At 45.2% G+C, this 19,005-nt stretch overlaps 1 protein-coding gene across 1 annotated transcript in view; it reads left to right on the forward strand.

The window, feature by feature from the left end:
• The first annotated feature begins 9,497 nt into the window (after positions 1-9,497).
• LOC146021207 (ectonucleotide pyrophosphatase/phosphodiesterase family member 7-like) overlaps positions 9,498-19,005 on the forward strand; it is a 36,731-nt gene continuing 27,223 nt past the window's right edge. Inside the window, exons 1-3 of the mRNA XM_083155003.1 lie at positions 9,498-9,539; positions 10,638-10,818; positions 18,389-18,534. Of these exons, the coding sequence (XP_083011129.1) occupies positions 9,498-9,539; positions 10,638-10,818; positions 18,389-18,534 (369 nt within the window). The remainder of the gene's footprint in view (positions 9,540-10,637; positions 10,819-18,388; positions 18,535-19,005) is intronic.

Below are 19,005 nucleotides of genomic sequence, written 5' to 3' on the forward strand. Positions count from 1 at the left end.
GCATATGTATAATGGCCATCACGGTGTGTGGCATATGTATAATGGCCATCACGGTGTGTGGCATATGTATAATGGCCATCACAGTGTGGCATATGTATAATGGGCATCTCTGTGTGTGGCATATGTATAACGGGCATCTCTGTGTGTGGCATATGTATAATGGGCATCTCTGTGTGTGACATATGTATAACGGGCATCTCTGTGTGTGGCATATGTATAATGGCCATCACAGTGTGTGGCATATGTATAATGGCCATCACGGTGTGTGGCATATGTATAATGGCCATCACGGTGTGTGGCATATGTATAATGGCCATCACGGTGTGTGGCATATGTATAATGGTCATCACGGTGTGTGGCATATGTATAATGGGCATCTCGGTGTGGGCCATATGTATAATGGGCATCTGTGTGTGGCATATGTATAATGGCCATCACGGTGTGTGGCATATGTATAATGGGCATCACGGTGTGTGGCATATGTATAATGGAGCATCACGTGTGGGGCATATGTATAATGGGAATCTCTGTGTGTGGCATATGTATAATAAGCGTGACGGAGTGAGGAATTATGTTCCCGCCCACAGTTCCTGAACCTATTTTCCTACAAAAATAGCACTGTTGATACCTATTGCCCACCTGTTTACCAGCAATTCTGGGCGGGATATATTATACATTGCATAATGTGTACAATACAGCCCTCCACTTACTGCCCTCCACATAGCAGCACTTATTAACTCCATAGACATGAATAATAGTAAATAATAGTAAATATAAGCACAAAGGACAGTTCTTCTGATAAGAGCTGTACTCTCTGTACTGCAGTGGGGGTTATTTTGGTTCACTCTTCTGGCAAATTCCTTCTTAGATGGACAAAACCATGTGCACTGCAGGTGGGGTAGATGTTACTTGTGCAGAGAGAGTTAGATTTGGGTGGGGTTTGACTTCAAAGTGAGATCTATATGTATAAATAAAGCAGTCCGTATATTCCCTGCACAGAAACAAAATAACTCACCCTAATCTAATTATCTGCACATTTTACATCTACCCGATGTAAAGAACTTGACAATCAATAAACCTCACAAGCTTGCTGCCTAGGTGTCATCCACTCTGAACTGTCCTTTGGTGTCCATACTCAGTCTATCTCAAAATCATGTTACATGCATCTAAAAAATATATCCAAAATATGACAAGACATTGCAAAAACTATAATTCATTCTCACGTTTTCTCCCACATTCATTTTTTGCAATAGTCTTCTTATTGGTCTTACCAAAAATATACTTTCACCCGTAAAATAAATTCTGAATTCAGCTGTTAGCAGTGGTGTAGCTAGGTGCCATGGTGCCCGGAGCAAGGGCATGTTTCCTTGACACACACACGCACACACACCGGTAATGAATTGGGGGCGTGGCAAACTTAAAAAAATTTAATACTCTCCCTGCACTTGCACATATCCCTTTGACGGACCTCATCCTGATGAAATGGCCGCTGGGCCATGAAACGTTTATGGAAACTTAGAGCCTTATTCTAGTTCACTCTTTCTGACCAAATCCTTCTTAGATGGACAAAACCATGTGCACTGCAGGTGGAGCAGATGTAACTTGTGCAGAGAGAATTAGATTTGGGTGGGGTTTTACTTCAAAGTGAGCTCTATATTGCAGTGTAAAAATAATGCAGCCAGTATTTACCCTGCACAGAAACAAAATAACTCACCCAAATCTAATTCTCTCTGCACATTTTATATCTGCCCCACCTGCAGTGCACATGGTTTTGTCCATCTAAGAAGGAATTTGTCAGAAAGGGTGAACTAGCATAAGGCCCTTAGTCTCATGTAATGTATCACTTAGAAAAAGAATTACTAAACGTGGCGCGCCGTCTCTTTTTTGCCTAGTGCAAAATAAGTATTGCCTACCTGTCTATCTATCTATCTATCTATCTATCTACTGTATCTAGAAACACTTTGGGTGACATTCTATGGGATGAGATTTTTTCGCACTTTCAAAATCGCCCATTATCGCACTTTTTTAATATCACATTTTTGCCGCAAATTCGCATATTTAATGAGGTGCGAATTCTGGAATGAAAAGTGCGATTAGGTGCGACAATGTGCGAATTTTAGGCATGAAAATGTGCGAATTTTAGGCATGAAAATGTGCGAATTTAAGGAAATGTGCGATTTTTTGTTCATCAAAATAAAAAATGGCGTGGGGCTGGTTCCAAAAATACGGGGGGACAAAAAGCATAGGGGTCCCCCGTATTTCTGAAACCAGCACCGGACTCTTGGACCGGTCCTGGTTCCAAAAATACGGGGGACAAAAAATCTGGGGGTCCCCCGTATTTTGAAACCAGCACCGGGCTCCAACAGCACTCGGTGTCATGCCACAGCCGGGGGACACTTTTTATATAAGGTCCCCCGGCCGAAACATGAGCACCGTGGCTGGTCAGCCTTGGACGGGGTACCTGGAGGAGTGGGGACCCCCCCATAAAGGGGTCCCCCCCCCCAGGCTTCACCCGTCCAGGGCTGAAGCCCGGGGCTGTCACCGGCGTCCGTAGCCAGTGGACGCCGGCCTGATAGTGTTAAATCTTCCATACATAACATTGCTTGATACAGAAGAACTACAAGTGCCAGCAGACCTCCCCCGCATGCTGGGACTTGGAGAACCACAAGTCCCAGCATGCGGGGCATTAATGGGCCCGCTGGGACTTGTAGTCCACCTGTAAAAAGAATGTTAAAAAAAACACACACACAGAGAAGTAAAACTTTATTACACAAACACACACCTCACTTTTACACCCACATACTCACCGATCCAGGATCCAGCGCTGGTCTCCCTTCTGCTGCAGAGCCGGCTACCCCCGCACTGACAGCGGGGACAACCGGCTCTCTCCGATGCCACTAACAGCCTCTGTAGCGCTGTCCCAGCGCTACAGAGGCGGAGAGCGTCTTTGGCTTATGCTTCTCCATGGAGACGCATAGCTCAGCCAATCAGGGCTGAGCTATGCGTCTCCATGGAGACGCATCGGCCAATCACGCTCTCAGCCTCTGTAGCGCTGGGACAGCGCGACAGAAGCTGTTAGCTGCATCGGAGGAAGCCGGTTCAGCCCGCTGTCAGTGCGGGCTGTCCGGCTCTGCTGCAGAGAGACCAGCGCTGGATCCTGGATCGGTATGTATAGCGGTGTAAAAGTGAGGTGTGTGTGTGTATGTAATAAAGTTTTACTGCTCTGTGTGTGTGTGTTTTTTTTAACATTCTTTTTACAGGTGGACTACAAGTCCCAGCGGGCCCATTAATGCCCCGCATGCTGGGACTTGTGGTTCTCCAAGTCCCAGCATGCGGGGGAGGTCTGCTGGCACTTGTAGTTCTTCTGTATCAAGCAATGTTATGTATGGAAGATTTAACACTATCAGGCCGGCGTCCACTGGCCACGGACCCCGGTGATAGCCCCGGGCTTCAGCCCTGGACGGGTGAAGCCTGGAGGGGGGGGGATCCCTTTATGGGGGGGTCCCCACTCCTCCAGGTACCCCGTCCAAGGCTGACCAGCCACGGTGCTCATGTTTCGGACGGGGGACCTTATATAAAAAGTGTCCCCCGGCTGTGGCATGACACAGAGGGCTGTTGGAGCCCGGTGCTGGTTTCAAAATACGGGGGACCCCCAGATTTTTTGTCCCCCGTATTTTTGGAACCAGGACCGGTCCAAGAGTCCGGGGCTGGTTTCAGAAATACGGGGGACCCCTATGCTTTTTGTCCCCCATATTTTTGGAACCAGCCCCGGCTCAATGCGCCCGGGGCTGGTTATGCTCAGGAGGGGGGACCCCACGCAATTTTTTTTGTCAAAAAACACTTTTCCACATTTTTTAACACAGGGCCATGCACAGATCTCTATGATCTGTGCAGGGTTCTGGCCAAATCGCATATCAGAACCTGGTCTGATTTTTTTGAGATTTTTAGACATATTTTTCAAATTCGCATCTCATTAAATATGCGAATTGTATACTTTTTAATGTGAAAACATCTGGATGCGAGTTCTGGCGAAAACTAAAAATCGCACTTCTAAAAAGTGCGATTTCGCGGCAAAACCGCACTTTTTGCCGATTTTCGCATCTCATTAAATATGCGAATTCGGGAAAAAGTGCGAAAACGGACGTTTTTGCGATAAAATTCGCCAAAGTCAGATTATCTCATCCCATAGAATGTCACCCCATATACCCCATATATCCGGTTTTCAAACAACCTTGAGAATAACTTGCACAGGTGCCCCCATGAAAAGCTGTGTACACTATATATAGAGAGAGAGAGAGAGAGAGCAGGGCTGGGCAACACCGGCCCTCCAGATGTTAGTGAACTACACATCCCAGGATGCTTTGCATTAGTTTTGCTATGTGGCCATGCTGAAACTGATGCAAGGCATGCTGGGATGTGTAGTTCATCAACATCTGGAGGGCCGATGTTGCCCAGCCCTGATATAGAGAGAGAGAGAGAGAGAGATCAGAGAGAGATCAGGGATGGGGAACCTCTGGGCCTCCAGCTGTTGTTGAACTATACATCTCAGCATGCCCTGCAACAGTTTAAGCATGACCCAATAGCAAAACTATAGCAGGACATGCTGAGATGTGCAGTTCAACAACTGTATATACACACAAGAGTCATGATGAATGTGGCAACACCTGTCAGTTTAAACATTATATATATATACACACACACATGACCTTCAGGGGCCCATTTATCTTTCAATATCTGGGGCTAAATCCCCCAAAACACAAAATTTCGGGTGATAGTCGCAAATATGAAGTAAAGCCGGAATATATCAGTAGGGACCGCAGCAGGAATCGAAGATCCCTGCTGCAATTCCTCCTGCACCGCCTCCCCCATAGGTTACTATGGGGTATGCAAAGCTGTCCGATGTATCAACATTGGACAGCACCGGGGCAGTCGGTCAGGGGGGATCAGCACTGACCATACATGCGCAAACCCCCCAGCATATGGCTGAGCGCATCACATGGATGGGGTCCTTTTGGAGCACCCTGTCCTGCATGTGCAGGTCCAGGATGATGCATCCGCATGATCCCCGAGATAGGATCGCATATTACAATATTAATAATATTATTAATATAATAAATAAGCCCTCAACACCCTCTCCCCACACCCAGTTTCCCATTATTACATATTTATTACCCCCCACACACACACACCCCTCCCCCCCCCCCCCCCCCAACATTCCCCCAAACCCCATGATCCATGATTATACCCATGATTATATGGGGGAAATTTACAAAGATGTGTATTTCACTTCACATGTGATGTTGCTATGGGCAACCAATCAGATCCTGTCTACTATCTTCTAGAGGGTGCTAAATAAATAATAAGTAGATTCTGATTGGTTGCCCATAGCAACATCACATGTGAAGAAGAATAAACATCTTAGTAAATTTCCCCCTTAATTTAAAAACTAAAGCTGGCCATACATCAGAAAGATCGATCTTAAGATCAATCGCGCTCATGATTGTGTACAATTTCCCTTGAAATCCCCGGCAGTCCTTGGTGGTTTTTGGACAAACAATCTACTCACAATCCATCGTACAATCAGTCATACAATCCATCTGCTGCATGATTGTGTACACAAGATGTGCACACAATCTGCATACAATCCATCATACAATCAGTCATACAATCCATCTGCTGATTGATTGTATGATTGTGTACACAAGATGTACACACAATCTGCATACAATACATCTTACAATCAATTGAGATTGTATGATTGGGTACAATATCTTTCTGATGGATGGCCACCTTAAAATCCACCTTGAGAGAGACAGCACAGCAAGGCGGCAGCAGAAAGCAGTCAGCCTCCTCCACCAGGCTGCAGTTGAGTGGGGAAGAGGAACGTGACGTGCGTGATGTCATTGGTTTCGTGGCGGAGGCACCAGGGACTGGGTGAGCATGCAGGCGCACAGCGGCTGGGCTGAGAGTGACCACTTAGCGAGTGCCGGACTCACGGCTCATTTGTGGAGGGGGGGGTGGCACCCTGTGCCCATTCGGCGGTCGGAGCGTGTGCTCCACTGGCTCTGCCCTCCCTATGCCTCTGGCTGTTAGGCTAATCTTCCTTACTAGATGTTCATTGTCTGTTGATCAGCTCTGTTTGTCCCCCCATTGGTTACCTGTATTTTACTGTATTAAATCTAAAATACTTTTACTCACACACAAGGTCATTAACCAAATGCCAACATTTATATCTCTGCTTATCTCCCAAATATCTATTGCTCTTCAAAACATTGACGTCTCTCATCCACGTGCATTATTTGCTCCCATTCACGATTGCAGGACTTCTTTGGGCTGCACCCACTCTGTGAATGCCCTACCACGCACAATTGTTCTCTCCTATAGTCTGCACCTTCAAGCATTCCCTGAAAACTCACCTCTACAGGTAAGCTTATTCCGGATCTGTCTACATAACTGTCATAAATCTTTCCTACCCAATTATATCCCCACTATACAGTCCACACATACTGTATCCTCACACATTTTCTCTTCCTTCACTTCCCTATCCTCATGACAATACGCCAACATTGCTGTGTGACCATATCATGCAGCCCACCAAGAAATTTTGCAATCTCATTGACTATTATCCAACAGATATATCCTTGCGTATCAATGCCTAGTTCCCTGTGGATTGTAAGCTTGTGAGCAGGGCCTTCCTGCCTCTATGTCTGTCGGTTATTACACAGTTTTATTTTATCCTTGTTTCCAATTGTAAAACAGATCTTGCTGCGCTATATAATAAACTGCTACCGGTAATAATAAAATAACAAATACAATTTACAAAATCTATCTCAGTAAAGCTATCTCAAGCTATATGAATGCATTGGTCCAAGCAAAAAATATTTAATGGACTTTTATTTACATCCATTGCACAGCAACATGATTTGTGCCAAGTACAAAGGGGGTTATTCTGATTCACTCGGAAAGGCACAATCACTCTCTAATGGACAAAACAATGTGCACTGCAGGTGGGGCTGATTTAACATGTGCAGAGAGAGTTAGATTTGATGGGGGGTGTACTTCAAATGGATATCTATATTGCAGTGTAAAAATAAAGCAGCCAGTATTTACCCTCTATAGAAACAATAAAATACCCAAATCTAACTCCCTCTGCACATGTTACATCAGCCCCACCTGAAGTGCACATGGTTTTGTCCATTAGAGGCGATTGTGCCTTTCCGAGTGAATCAGAATAACCCCCAAAGTCACAGGTTGAGCTTTCCATATCTGATATTCAAAATATAAAAAAAAAAAATGTTTTTGTGTAACTGAGAAAGTGACATATTTGCTTACTGATGGTTACATGTACACAAACTTTCTTTCATGCAAAAAATTATTAAAAGTTTGCATAAAATGACCTTCAGACTATGGGGGTTATTCATACCTGATGGTAGAAAAAAAAACAGAAATGCAGGGCTCATGGATAAAGAAAAACTATTTCCTAAGTAAATTTAATGATCTTTACATATAGGCCCTTATTCTGGTTGGTGCGGATATGTCCGCGTGCGTTCATTCCACCGATGTTTTGTGTCTGCGCATGTGCAGAGGCATATCTGCGCATGTGCGAAAGGGACATAGGTCCAAATTCCGCATGAATTGTTTACACTACGAACAGGGAGAAGAGAGGGGCGTGAAGGGCTGTTTGGCCACATTAACATATGCATACGCCCCGCGTTTCATGGGCGTTCCCATGAAAATGCTTGGCGTACGTATGGTAATGCGGCCGTGACACACGTGTAGGGGCGGACATATGACATTGCCGGATGTCAGCTGCCCGCCCAGATCCCTGCTTTTGCACAGAGAAATGCCCGAGTGGTCTGAGCTCGCGGGAGCTGCCTGACCACACGGTCCTGCATTCGATGGTATGCGACCATTGAATGATGGGGGAGGTTCCCAGAGATGGAGGAGGTGTATACATGAGAAATCCACTCGTGCTCCGTGCGGTCAGCGGCTTACCGCATTCGGACGGAGTGAGCGATCCGTACGTAAGGCGGGGTTTAGGACGCACGGTCCTGGCCGCATATTCGGCTCCGGCCGCACAGACCAGAATAAGGCCCATAGAGTTACAGACAATAATTAAAAATTACACAATTGGGTAAAAGACCAGGGTAAGGAAAATAAAAAATATAGAATAATGATAAAAACAATGATAATAACGAAGCCTACTTCCACATTTTAGCAGCAATGTAGGAGAGTCCGTTCCTATTAATGTCCAACAGTAGATATTTGTGAGAGTAATAGTTACCGCCTCTGGTTGTGCAGGCTATGAAATAGATCCAAACAGAGTCCAAGTGGTCGGTCCAAATGTTGGCAAAAATCACCGGTCCCACTGGATGAGGTGTTTGAAGAATGTCAGCAGGATGATGGAATATTGTATCCTTGATCTCCCAATTATGGTATTGCCTGGGGAGCGGTAGCTTCCTGTGATCCGAGTGCCCCAAATGATCATAGCCCTGCGATTTCACTGGGTGGCTGACTATGGATCGACCTCGTATGTGTACAGATCATTGCGCACATTCGCAAGGCCAGTCAGTGAAAAAGAGAATTGATGAGAAGATGGCATTTGGGAGTGGTAACCAGTCATTATCTGGGAGTGTCATTTTCAGGGAGAACATGTGACATCAGCTCCGGCCTCGATCAGACTGTTTCTATCACACAGGCTGTGTAGGTTCTGGATCATGCACCTAAATCACACACTGGAAAAATCATTAGATTTATAGCGTGATTTATACAAGTCTATAGCAGCCTTGAACAGGGTGGTATTTCACTGTAGTGGGGCGGCAGTTATGTGCTATACCCCAGTAGTGGTCAGGTCTGAATAACCCCTTATATGTATAAGGTGTATATGAAACATTAATGCATTTCTGTTTAGACTTTAGTCATAACTAATACCCTTTTTGAACCCAGGTCATCGGTGGTGTAAAAGGGGTCAACCCGTGTCCATTTACAAAGGACTCCTACCCAAGTCCTGACCAGGGTGGAATACGGGCAGGACCTGGGTAGAGGCCGGAGCAGGGACGTGCGGTGAGGTAAATGGATGAGGTGTCCCTGGCAAGTACCAGAGCCAGATTTGCACACAATATATGAGCCCTGGGGTACATGCCAGCATTATACACATGTGCAGCAGTATATACTGCTGGAGATTCCCTCGGTTTTGGGAGAGGTGCAAAAAAGGTAGCCAGGTGAGGCACTGCCTCACCTGCCATAGACTTTTTACTCCAGAGTTTTGACTATAAAAATTATTAGAATAATAAAAATAAGATTTATTTTGTAGATTCTTTGTATTTTTGCTGCCCAATCAGGGGGCCAGGGAAGGTAACGGCAGCGACAGGCAGAAGTGAGATCGGGGCGGGAGGCAGCAGGGAGACAGCAACGGGCACCAAACACAGCCCGCCAGCTCCAGCCTTACACTGTGTTTAGGGAGCGAGGCACAGGTTCTGGGTGCTTCCACGTGGGTCATGGATCAACAGTACCTTCAGGCTGCCAACCGATACCAAGTGGTGAGCGTGAAGTGGGGTGTGTGATGTAACGGGTGGATGTGTGGGGACACTGCAGTGTGACCGCTGCAATGCGTTGCTATTGTCTGTGCACAGTCAGTGACAAGAGCATCCTCCCCGTGTGTGACTGACGTAGTGATGACCAGCTCTGTTGTGTTTGGCCTTATAAGACCCACTAAGCTATAAAGCCAGCCAGTGGACTCCGGTTATTTGTGCCAATTCTGGCCCGGCCACTTAGACTCACGGACGGTGTCTTTGAATACTCCCATTCAACCAATCAGGAGTGGTAACTATTCGCAGTGCATAGTCCATTTGGGCATACTAGGAACGGATGTGTTTATGCATGTCTTACCCTTTATTAAATTTATTGTACAGATCATCCAATTCTCATCATTTTTAAACGCTATTTCACAAAGCGCTGCTTTCCCCTCCCCCATTTTTCTTGCAAACAAGGGAGGAATGCCTAATGGTAATTGGATATTGTGTCGGGTCCAGAGTCTAAAGGATTTGTGATCCATCCCAGGTGTAAAAGCGGGGTTATTCCACAAAGGAGTCAGTAAGGAGTGAGATGATTGTAAGTTGTAGGTTTTGACGCTGAGATCCCAAACACGTAGGGTGTGGGGGGGGGGAGAAGCTTAGAGGGAGTAGGGTGGTGTGAGGGAGAGGAATCCAAAGCAAGGTGTATAGAGAAATATATGCTATACTGGTGGATTCAATAAAAGTCCATATTCTCTGATAGTGTATCAGAGAATATGGACTTTTATTTAGTGATTCTAATTTCACTTAGCATCTCTCTTCTACAATATATGTTTATTCACAAATCCAAATAATTTATAATGTTTCAAATAATTATGTTCTCTTCTTGCTTCAGTCCCAATAAGATAAGCAACACAATAAAATATAGTACCATGGAAATTGCTATCTGGAGTGAGCTTTGGCCTGATAAGTAATTGATAAGACACAGACATACAGATTTTTCCGTGACACAGTCACCAGATCGGAACATTTGCTCACCTTCCACACATCATCATGAAAACCAATAGTTCTGTCATATTATTTTTCTTTTTTTTCACAATTATTTTCTGCAAACCACTTCTTAAGAATGGAAAAGAACCAGCTAATAAACTGCTTCTTATCTCCTTTGATGGATTTCGTTGGAATTATGACCAAGATGTTGATACTCCACAACTGGACTACCTGTCAGAGATTGGGGTGAAAGCAAAGTATGTTACTCCACCATTCATAACAATGACATCCCCTTCTCACTTCACTACCATCACTGGTAAGTCTCATCAGCAAAACAAGGGAATTACACTTTGATTGTTTTGACAAAAAGGCTGCAAACAGGTAACAATGTAATTGCTACAATCCAAACAATTATATAACAGAAATGGTAAATTATTATTTGAAATATGATTTTTTTTTTTTATATGTGAACAAAAAATTACAGAGGCTGTTTCGAAAAAGCAGCTTTGACTTAATAAAAAAAAAGTAGAATCTGCACAGGCTTCAATGCGGTCCAAAACAGCTGCATTGAATAGATGTGTGCCGATATTTACGACGGTCGGAAATATAGGCACACATTGAATACACCTTATAGAATCACATAGTTGCTTACACCTCGACTACAAGTACACTCAATGCGGATTTGCAAATATTATAAGTTGCAACCACCCCCACGCAAGTGCTTTTCTGTACAGGGCCGAAGTGGAGCTTGAATTAGTTCCACCTCACCATTACAGGTGGTTGAACTCGGTCCCATCCCATTCACTCCAAATTTAACCTTGTAACCACACCACTTCCATCATTTATCTGCTTGTGGACATAGCTTTTATAATTATCAGCTTACATTTGGACCAGCATATACTTAGTATAAGAAAAATATCCTGCAATTCATCATTCCCTCATTCAACTTAAGCCAATCTATCATAGATACATTCACACCTTCTGGGTACAACTGGGATGCACAAAATTCTAAAACGCCAGTTTGGCTAAGGAGCATGTGTGCAGTGATAAAAATCTCATGTTCTGTCCCCACAATGACATGCAACTCTTAAAGAAACAAGAATTAGAGAGACAGACAGACAGACAGAATTATAAATAAATGTTATGTGCTTAAACCAGTGGTTCCCAAACTGTGTGCCGTGGCTCCCTGGGGGGCCTCGGGACACATGCAGGGGTTCCCTGGGTTGGTGGTCCAAGACCAACTCAAATTCCTGTATCAATCCAGCCTCCTGCTCCCTGTGTCACCTGTTGCCCCATGTCACTTGAGCTTACTGCCTCACTCCAGAATCCTGCCCCTTCTCTTTTGCTGATTCCGGTCGCCATCTTTCTAGGATCCTGCCCCCTTCTCTTTGCTGCCTCCTGCCACCCTTCTCATTGTAACCTTATGTTCCTGTTGTCATTGTACCCTCATGCCACTCCCTTTTTTGTATCCTTCTGCCCTCAGTCTATGCAGCTTTCTGCCTGGAGTCATTGCAGCCTCAACCAACAGTCTATGCAGCCTCCTTCCCCTCCCTCATCTTTCCAGCCTCCCATCCCCTTCTCTTTGCTAAATCATTTCCCCCTATCTTTCCAGCCACCTTCTCTTTGCTGCTTCCTGCCCCCCATCTTTCCAGTCTCATGCCCCCCTTCTCTCTGCTGCATCCTTCCCCCATCTGCCTTTTGCTCTCCTCCCTGTCTTTCCAGCCTACTAACATATTTACAGCCTCCTGCCCTCCTCTCCTAATAGCAGAATTATCAGCTCCTGCACCCCCATGTCTCCCCCAATAAGTGTCATATCCCCCTGGAACACCACTTTCCGAAGGTTTTCCCCATAGCAGTGTCATTATCTATCCCCCCCCCCATTCTCCAAAGGTATACCCCTTTCCCCCATAGCAACGTCTTTATCCCCCTCCCCCTTAGCAGTCATTACCCCCCCCAAGAGCACTGTCATTGGCCCCATTCTGCCAATTACTCATAGGTCTCCTCATCCCCAATAGCAGTGACATTAGGACCCTTTCCCCCCATCCATACTGTATCTTACCGTTATCCTGTGTGGTTGCTGGGGCAGGGTCCTGTAGCTCTGCAGGCTCTGCCTGGCTTCCTCTGCTGAGCTTCTTAAAGTGCTAAGCCCTATTAGGTAGAGAGTGAAAGTAAATTAATTTCCTGTCAATGTGAGGCTGAGCAATGCCTCTGTGACGGCATTGCTGTGACATCACCTGTGGCTGAGCAATGCCACAGGAGACGGCAATTATACATTAAGAAGGAAGTCCAGGAACAGAGTTTTGTACCCAATGGAATGGGTCATGTTGGAGCGTATGCTAGTGGCCTCTAGTAATAGTGCAGGAGACAGCAGCACTGCTGGTCTCCATTGATGAATAAATACAGAAATTACAGTTGGGGGGGAGCACAGTACGTGTCCTTGTGTCCTCAGCCTTGTGAATAGTATTTTGTTTATTACCGTACAGTACATATCTGAAGTAACAAATTTCTTATTTTGATTGGCTCTGAGCTCAAATTCTAAATCTCAGTATGCTTTTAGGATTGTATATATAATATTTCAAATTCATTTCTGTTGTAATAATAATAATGTGAATGAGTACCAAGAATATCCAGTAACACTTGATCCATTGCTCTTTGACAAATTACTAGTGCCAAAACTTCAGTAACTCAAATACAGAACAGTTGTACTGAAATAAACCTATAGGGTATTTATTTGATACTGAACCGCTCGACATTGCACAGGAAAACCTTGGGGTTTTTTATTTCTAAAAATGCTGTAAAATTTCATCTTATGCTGTGCCAAAGACCTAAGATTGTAATTTATTAAAGCCTCCACCATAATGTGTTTGCATTGATACTCAATGACAGCAATGAAATCAGGTGTGGTGTTGTTGTGTATGACATACCCTCCAACATCTGAGGGTCAGAAATCGCTACAAAATCAGAAAGGGACGTGACCACGGGGGGGTCGTGGCCACACCTCCATTTCTATACTTTCAATGGTACCATTTCTAGGGTATGTAATTAAAGGCGCGGTGTGCATGGAGAACGGGGTGGACGTTACTTACCACGCCATAACTAATTAAAAATTCACAGCTCCCTGCCACTGCTGCTCCTGGAGATCTGTAAAGTGCATGTACCGGGCGTCTCTACCAAACACTGGGGCATCCCCTGAGTGCGGGAGCAGGTTCGCGGGCCCGGCCACGTGACGTTATGACGTGACACCTGCTACCCGGACCACAATGCACCACTGGGAACGGGTGCAATGGGCCAAATTCTTCCCTACACCTACTGGGCCAATCCACCGATCCAGGCATTGCAAGCATCAATGGGTGCATTGATAATGTTTGCTCAGTGGGCATGAGCGCTGCCTGTATTTGTTTGAATGTTATGAGTGTAAGAAGTTGAAGAGATGAAGATTTGTCACGTTAAAGTGTACAATTTCCTCAATAAATCGTGAAAAAAATATAGGTGTGCATAGAAATACAATAAAAAAATGAAATTAGGATTAAAAAATAAATTCAGATTCAAATTGATAATTGTTTGGATGGGGTGGGTTGTGAAACAAATCTCTAGATGGGGGTGTGTGAATATTATGGGCTTAATTGGTGTTTGGTACACCTACAGGGGGTCCCCAATTGATGGGAAATTTTCACTACAGTTTCACCATAGGGGGATTCCCAATTGGGGTCCAGGTGGTCTTTTAGGGACCCTTTTACAATCCCATACAGATGGAGCCGGGCTCCCTCTTGCTGGCGAATCGCCAGACTGTCTCCGCTGGCGATCCGCCAGCAGCCCGGCGTCCATATGACTGAGACGCGTTTGCGTCTCACGCGCACGCGCGTCTCAGTTTCCGGGCGGCGGGGCGGCGGGAACCCTGTCCGTCTCCGCTTCAGGGAGACGGACAGGGTTAGGGCAGGTGGTGGGGGGGAGCGGGGAGGCGGTGAGGACCCTGGGTGACCACCGGCAAGCCGGCGGGGACCCGGGGGAAGCACCATCGGAAGGGGAAGCGCGCGCATCTAGTGGTCGCGTGTCCCCTTTCGCAGAGCAGATGGCGGCTGGCGGGGGATGGCGGCTGGCGGGGGATGGCGGCTGGCGATTCTGCCGCCATCCCCTGCAAAAACAATGCCAGCTCCATCTGTAGGTCTCTTCTCCTGGAGCCTACGGTCTCCCTCAGTGATAGTCAATCACTGAGGGAGACCATAGGCTCCAGGAGAAGAGACTACGGGATTGTAAAAGGGTCCTAAAAGACCACCTGAACCCCAATTGGGAATCACCCTACATAAACATACAAAAACCCAGATAAACAGGGCAGGAATGACTATATAGTGCAAATCTAATGCAGATTGTATGAATTGTATGTAAAAAGTACAGAGATAGCAAAGATTGCATAGCACTCGAATCTTAAGTTGAATAGCAAGGGAATCTTACTGTGTGTACACACCATTATTCAACTTCTTACACTCATAACATTCAAAGCCCATCGACCAAACATTATCTATGAAACAAAAGGTGTACTCACTTTGTATTGATCAATGGGTGCATTGGCCAAGACAAAGATTTCTTAGTGCCACCGTCCAGGGAGCACAGTGACAGCCTGGAGGACTGGAGAGACGGATATGGGGGGGTGGGGGGGTGGGGGGGGAATGGTACATTCGGTACAGTTATTTGCCAGTACAGACATTTAAAAAACAGAAAATTCTGTACAGTTGGAGGGTATGCTATGATGCAATTATTTTTGATGTGTTCTGTGTGTGTTTGTGTGTGTTGTACTGTTTTTGTGTGTGTGTTGTAGTGTATGTGGGTGTGTGTTTTGTGATGTGTGCATATGTCCAATGCGTAAGTGTGTGAGGTGCGCTACATATATACAGTATGTGTGTGTTGTGTATTTGTGTATCTGTGCAATGTTTAAGTGTGTGTGTGTTCTGTGTGTTGTACTGTTTTGGAGTATGTGTTGTACTGTTTTGGGGTGTGTGTTGTAGTGAATGTGGGTGTGTGTTGTACTTTGAGTGGTGTGTTATGTGTGTTTGTGTTGTGTGTATCTGTACAAACCTCCCAACATGACCCTCTCCAGGAGGGACACAATGCTCTGCTCCTGCACTTCCCTCTTAATGTATGGTTGCCATCACCTGTGTTGAAGCACCTAGCTCATCAATTAACCTGTTCAACACAGGTGATGGTAATCATTCAAGAGAGGGAAATCCAGGAGTAGAGCGATGTGTCCCTCCTGGAGAGGGCAATGTTGGGAGGTATGTCTGTCCAATGTGTAAAGCTGTGTACACACGGGGGCGATAGGGGCTGAAATCGCTGGGATTATGGTCGCTGGCGACCATATTGCCAGTGATGGGAGTGTGCCCCTGCGATAAATTGCCGATGGGAGACCCAGCTGAGGGACCGGGAGGAGGGTGCCCGTCAGGGAGGAGACCCGGCATTGGGACCAAGAGGAGGAGGTGGCCAGTAAGTGTGGTGTGTGTATCTACATGTTCTGTAAGTCTGTGTTTGGATGCTTTATGCTGTGTGTAGTGTGTGTGTGTGTGTGTGTGTGTGTGTGTGTGTGTGTGAATGTATGCTGTGTGTGTTTTGTATATATCTATGCAGTGTGCTTTGTGTGTGTGTTATGTATGCTGTGTATGTATCTATTATGTATGTAGTGTTTGTGTCTATGTAGGTTCTGTGTGTGTGAGAGTGAATACTGTATTTCTGTATTCAGAGTGTGTTTTATATATAGTCTGTATATTTAGAGCCAGCAGGGGCAATACATGGGGGGGGGGGGGGGAGACACTAGAAATCAGTCCCGGGCCCAACAATTTCTAGTGGCAGCCCTGCTGGCAGGTCTGCAAGATATTGATTACAGCCTGATTTGTACTTCTGTAGCCAAAGTGGTGAAGCCACAGCAGTACATGAGCCTGACCCTGCCTCTCTCACAATACCCTGAGTCGGCTGGCACCTGCACTGGTCTTAGACTTCGCCACTAATAGCCTCCCTCTACTCAGATGCCACCTGGTCTTTTGCAGTGACACAAAGTCCCAATTGAGTCAGGGAGCTAGTAAGAGGATAAACTGTCTAAATAACAAAAGATAACTAGGCTCTTGCCCATATACATTCATTCAAAGAGTTTACAACCTTGCACCCTAACCTGCACCCCAACCTGTACCCCAACCGCATCCATAACTCTGTCTCAGAACAATAGCTATGGCTGCAGCTTGTACTGTGAAAATACGTATGTGGGGAAGCTACTGGTACTCACAGAAGCTGGACACAGAAGAGATCTTTACACACTGGAAGCCATGGTTTATGTTGCAATGCGCATGTGCTGTGATTGTAGTGACAGCTGTCGCAGAGAGGACTTTTTCAAAAAGAGATTGACAGTCATAGGCCATTTGGCAGAGGTAAGGGGGATTAGTGGCAAAAATGTGGGCATGCCACGATCATTTTCAGGATGTGTTTATGGCTGCAACTGTGATCCCGTAGGCAGCTACAATGCATCTTGCAGCCATAACCATACTTCCTGCAGTTATGCTGCGGGACTATAGCCATTCTTCCTGCAGCCATACTGCGCAACCATAGCCATGCTTCCTGTAGTTGTGCTCTGCTACCATAGTCATTCTTCCTGCAGTTTTGCTGCTCTACCATAGCCATGCATACTGCAGTTGTGCTGTGCTATAATAGCCATGCATACTGCAGTTGTGCTGTGCTAGCATAGCCATGCTTCCTGCAGCCATTTTGTACAACTGGAGCCATGCTGCGCTACCATAGCCATGCTTCCTGCAGCTATGCTGAGCTAGCATAGACATGCTTCCTGCAGTTGTGCTTCAGTAATATAGCCATGATTCCTGCAGTTGTGCTGCACTACCATAGCCAAGCTTCCTGCTGAAAATTTGTGTGACCATAACCATGCTTCCTGTAGCCATGCTGTGCTACAATAGCTATGCTTCCTGCAACCATACTATGCAACCATAGCCAGGCTTCCTGCAGCCATACTATGCAACCATAGCCAGGCTTCCTGCAGCCATACTATGCAACCATAGCCAGGCTTCCTGCAGCCATACTATGCAACCATAGCCAGGCTTCCTGCAGCCATACTATGCAACCATAGCCAGGCTTCCTGCAGCCATGCGTGCTACACAGAACTTTGTATGCAGCAGCAGTGGGCATCTCGATACAAATCCAGACGACAACTGCACTTTGGTCAATTTTGCATATTTGGTCAAATTTACAGCAAATGCTTCTGTAGGGATATGGTCACTAAGTCTACAAGCATTGGGTCGACAAGCATTAGGTCGAAATGCATGAAGGTAGACATGGCTGTAGGTCGACATGCAGGAAGGTTGACATGACTGAAGGTCAACATGGGTTAGGTCAACAGGGTCATTATGTCGACATGCATTGGGTTGACATGGGGAAGGTCGACGGTCGACATGGTGGGAGAATAAAATAGTGTGCCGAGCATAGATGAAGAACATCTGAAAAAACATTGCTTCCCTATCAAAACAAATCAGAGCACATTTCATACCCATATCTGTCTCTTTGCATTTCATTTCAGTTTCCTGCTGCTACCAAATAACTTCAGGCAGAGGCATACAGTTTCTTTTCCACATTAAATCTGTAGATCAGACTGTAGATAATTTCTTTTGTTGAATTTGTTATTCAAGAGATTCATAATTGGTAATTCCCTCAAAGCAAATTACACATTTCCATTACATTAAATTCTATTGCAATGTAATTTCCAAGCCTTAAAAATATAATACTATTTAATTATATTCTATGGCTGTAAATCTGTTTAGCAACCAACTTGCTTAGCTGGATTTTTTATTACTTTCAAAAGTTGCCCTCTGCATCTTCATATGAGTTTTGTTTGTGAATTATAGGTCGCTGGGTTGAAGATCATGGTGTCATCCATAATCTCATGTTTGATACAGAAACTCAGATGAAGCTTTCGTTTAAGAGAACACAAAATATGTCAGAGTGGTGGGACAATGGGCCATTACCCTTGTGGATCACTGCTCAAAATCAGGTGAAATAAACTCAATACTATTAAATATACCCTCAAATACAAAAATTTAAATATACAGTACCTAAATCAGAAACTGTGCTCGCTGTATGAGAAACTCTAAACTTCTTCAGCTACCAGGATGGGACAAACAGGATTTGTACAATGGGTTTCTGAAAAGTAAAACTCCCGGCACTTTTTTCTGGCATAATGATTTAAATATATAACACGTACAGTAAAGTGCATTAGTGTTGCTTATGCACAGTCTTATTAAGTGGAATAAGTAAAATAAAAGTAAAATGGTATTTACACACTTAAATTTAAATTCTAACTGTAGAGAAGTCAAGAAGTTCTATATAACATGGGATGTTGCAATGAGCAATCAATTCCATACTAGCTATTATCTTCTAGAACAGGCCTGGCAAACCTGTGGCCCTCCAGCTGTTGTAAAACTACACATCCCAGCATGCCCTGTAAAAGTTTTAGCATACCCCA

This window comes from Crinia signifera, chromosome 7 (assembly GCF_055691185.1).
Source record: "Crinia signifera chromosome 7, ASM5569118v1, whole genome shotgun sequence".
NCBI lineage: Eukaryota > Metazoa > Chordata > Amphibia > Anura > Myobatrachidae > Crinia > Crinia signifera.